The 4181-nt window shown below is 45.5% G+C and overlaps 1 protein-coding gene across 1 annotated transcript in view; it reads right to left on the bottom strand.

The window, feature by feature from the left end:
* LOC107677757 (dihydropyrimidine dehydrogenase [NADP(+)]) overlaps positions 1-4181 on the bottom strand; it is a 177070-nt gene that overhangs the window by 156228 nt on the left and 16661 nt on the right. Inside the window, exon 2 of the mRNA XM_016472774.1 lies at positions 674-784. Within this exon, the coding sequence (XP_016328260.1) occupies positions 674-784 (111 nt within the window). The remainder of the gene's footprint in view (positions 1-673; positions 785-4181) is intronic.

The raw sequence follows: 4181 nt of genomic DNA on the forward strand, positions 1-4181 counted from the left end.
GGGATTTGGTGGGGGGGGGGGGGCATCTGCTTATGATGCATTTTCATAATGTCTCCTTTAGGCTTTTGCTGCAGTTTTCTGATGAGTGCTAAAGAATTACTCACTGACAAATTGTAAGCAAAAGGGCAGAAGGAGTCAAAATTTGAATCTCTACAATAATTGGACAAACTAGGCGGCTGGAACTAATTATAGAATTATAATCTTCAGCCCTATTATTGCTCATCAGAGTAATATGATCACAGCCATTGCCGACATAATCATTGAATCACCACTATAAACTACATCACAGAGTACCCATTATCATTGGTAAACTGGGATGAAGTTTGCTCTCAGAAGAGGATATGATGGATATAGCTTCCAGGAGATTCAGAGAACCAGCTCTAACATCTTGACAGTTGTTATTCTTCTTCACCCTCTAATTTTCATCATGCTGAGAAGTACATTGTGACCATAGCACATTGTGACAATCGGCAGCATGTAAACTTTCCATAAACAAGGAAAAACATGTATGTTCGATTTGCCGTGACAAGGGCTTTTCTTTCCATTGGCTTTCTTTAATATTAAATGTAAAACTCAAAGGTAGCAGTATATTAAAGAGTTTTGGAAAAGTTACGTTATTTCAGGCAGCCTGTGAGAAGAACTTGTCTTTGTTTTTGTTTTTTACAATACTTACATCACAGTTCCTCTCTGGGTTTCTCTTCCAGTGCTTCTTCTCATTCTTCTTAGAGGCAGTGGAACGTAGATTTGCATGGGTCTTCACCATTGGGTTCAAGGCGAGAATACTCTGAAGAACAATTATACATAATCAAGATCGTTAAAAGTTCAAAGGTCAATCAATGCAAGATCATTGTTGAGTGTGTGTGTGTGTGTGTGTGTGTGTGTGTGTGTGTGTGTGCGTGTGCTTAATCGATGAAGAACAAATAAGAGTAAACAAAACATTTTCAAGATATATAACCGCTGTAACAGATCTACAAAAGCTACACAAACTATAATTATTATAATACGTTGTTAAATGCTGTTAAAACTGAGTACGTTTACATGGACAACAACAATCCAATATTAACACAATTAAGATAATACTCTGATTAAGAATCTACAATGTAAACAGAGATTTTTGATTACCTTAATCCGGCTAAGTCATACTCGAAGTAAACACAAATCGAATTAAGACATGTGGCGTATTCCTATTTTTTCGCATTATTGAAGTGCAATATAGACATGTACACACCTTAATCACATTATTACCATCGTGTAAGACTTTTCGCCGCATTTTGAGACAGGATACATACACGGCAGTGGTCAACCGTTTGATGACAAACAAAATAGCATGGCTTCAAGCAAGAAGGCACATTTTTATCTATCGTTGTCTGTTTGCACATATAGCATGACATATAATTAACTGCACTTGAAGCTTTTGTAAAATTAAAAATGAAACACCCCAAACTGTATAGTACTGAAGATTAACTGTATGTTGATACGTGAAATTCTGGAGGGAACGTCGGATGGCGTTGCTTGGGAACATAACGACGTGTGCCATTAATCGATCTATGCACTATAACATGTAAAATGGGAACATGAAGGAATATTCTAAAAGCAACTCATATAAACACCTTAATCATAATATTGTCTTATTCGGAATAAGGTAAATAATTATATTACTAGTGTCCATGTAAACATGCTCACTGATGCATGTTACATAATCAGATTATTATCTTCAAGTAATAGTAATGAGTAAAATATCCCAGTAGGCATATTTGCTAAATTTACACCATAATAGCTAAGTTACTTTTCATAAGTGAGAGTTCTATTTTTCTATGTTCTATGTTCTATTTTTTGTACACATAGGGTAAGATGGGGGAAGATGGCACTCTTAAGGACTATGTGCATTTATTTTTAAACTGAAAGATATTTAGATATAAGTTTAGCATGTGAAGGATGATGGCACATCAGCCAATGTGTTATTAAGGGAAATGAATAGAAACATTTGCTCGAGAGACTGGTTCCCTTTCAGTCGGTCACTCTCGACATCACGTCGGTGATGACCGACGAATTGGGATCTCGCCAGAGAGACCAACCCACTTTGAGTCTAACTAAACGGGCCAATGGACATTGGCATGCGGATTTCGCATCTGGCTGCCACACCCCGCAGCGCAGGTATAAGAGGCAGCAGGTGCAACGCATTAATTCATCCTTTCGCTTCAGAGCTGAGCGGTAGTGCAGCACTACTGCTTTCTACTTCGGTGTTGCAGAGAGACAAGCGAGTGCGGGTGTTACGGCACAGCAGCGGTGGTCACGGTCTCACGGCGGAGAGAAAAAAAAAATCATCCTCGTGCAGACAGCCACACCAGGAGTGTGCGGTGGCCAGCTCCCCTGCGTGCTTCAGCACAAAAGAGCATTTCTCTAAAAGAGCAACAAGGGTGATCGCATCTTTTTGAAGATGGCTTATCACCTGTGCGTGTCTGGGTGCGGTCGCGATCTGGCGTCTCGGGACGGTCAAGATCGCTGTCTCAAGTGTCTGATCGTTGAGCACGCTGAGCAAGCATTCGTGGATGGTGCATGTTCTATTTGTGGGGACATGCCCATCTCGGAGTTGCATGAAAGACTTCGCTACGTCAAATGTGGCGGTGTCCCTCTGCCTCTGCCGTGATCCAGTGTTCGTCCCGGCAATTGGGGCGGCGCCGTATCTGGTGGAGTCAGAGGTGATTTGAGGATCACGGTGACGGCCTCCCCAGAGGGAGTTCGTCCCGCCTCAAGCACTCCGCAGCCGGTGGAGCGGCCACAGGGACGCGCTGGCCCCTCTACAGGGTGGAGGGAGCTGGCCGTTTCCTTCGATTCGCCCCCTCGAGACCAGATGTCGATCGCTGCATCGGAGGGCGAGCTCTCTCTCTCCGGGGATGACGACTCGGCTGTGTTGTCCCCTTCGGATGTGACAGCATTGTCGTCATTGTCGACAAGAGTGGTCACCACCGGGCAGTCCTACATGAACTGCGTGCTTCAACGGACCTCGCGCTTCGAGCGACTAAGGTGACCGCACAGTCCCTGGGTCGTGCGATGGCCACGCTAGTGGTCCAGGAGCGCCATCTCTGGCTGTGTCTGGCCGACATGGAGGAGCATGATAAGGTGCAGTTCCTGAATGCTCCCGTGTCTTAGACCGGCCTTTTCGGCAACGCTGTCGAGAGCTTCGCCCAGCAGTTCTCGGCGGCACAGAAGCAGACAGAGGCGATCAAACATATCCTGCGCCGGAGGAAACCTGCTGCTTCCATCCCGGCTGCAGCCCCTCAGACTGCTCGTCACCCTGGGCGCCCCCCTGCGGCTGCCCCCGCTCCCACGCAGCAGCAGCAACCTTCCACCAGGCAGCAAACCTGGCGGTAAGCGCAAGTGCAAGACAAGAGGCCCTGAGACGGGCGACCCGGAGATGGAGGAGACTGCTCGTCGGGAGATGGTGACCGCACCACTCCCTCCCCCGGAGGAGGGCCGGGTGGAGAATCCTTTGTTTCGTTTTGTTTTTGTTCTGCCGCTGACCCAGCAGCCAGCGGTACCCAAACCTTCAATAAAAGAGTGGTTTCCTCAGTCTCTGGGTCTCAAGAGGAGGAGAGTTGTGAACTGTGCATCACAGGGTCACTTACCCCCTCCTCTCTCGACAGCGGGCAGCAGTGGGTTGCCCAAGAGCACCCCTCCTGCCCATTCGTGGAACCAGGTAGGGGCTGTAGCATTCAAGTCCCCGCTTCATGTCGTCACACGCCGGGCTGTCACAAGCCTCAAGCCGGGAGCCTGTGTTTTCTTCCACACACGGAGGAATCAGGGGAGTGTTACACTTCACACCCAGACTCCGCCCTCTGCGGTCACAGGCCAAGCCATCACAGGCCTAGGGTCGAGTCCCTGTGTTCCAAGGCAAGGCAAGGCAAATTTATTTATATAGCACATTTCGTACACAATGGTAATTCAAAGTGCTTTACATAAAAGAAAGTAAAATAAACATAAAAAATAATCACAAAAACAAAACAAGGAATTTAAAAACTTTGAAGATGATTTAAAAAATGATTTTAAATTAATTTAAGACCGTTAAAAATAGAAAATAAATATACATACATAAAATACAGTGCAATCAGTTCGCACATCGCACAGTGCTCATTCAGTAAATGCACAGCTAAACAGATGAGTTTTGAGTCTAGATTTGACAT

Source organism: Sinocyclocheilus anshuiensis, unplaced genomic scaffold (assembly GCF_001515605.1).
Source record: "Sinocyclocheilus anshuiensis isolate Anshui unplaced genomic scaffold, SAMN03320099.WGS_v1.1 scaffold985, whole genome shotgun sequence".
Classification (NCBI taxonomy): Eukaryota; Metazoa; Chordata; class Actinopteri; order Cypriniformes; family Cyprinidae; genus Sinocyclocheilus; species Sinocyclocheilus anshuiensis.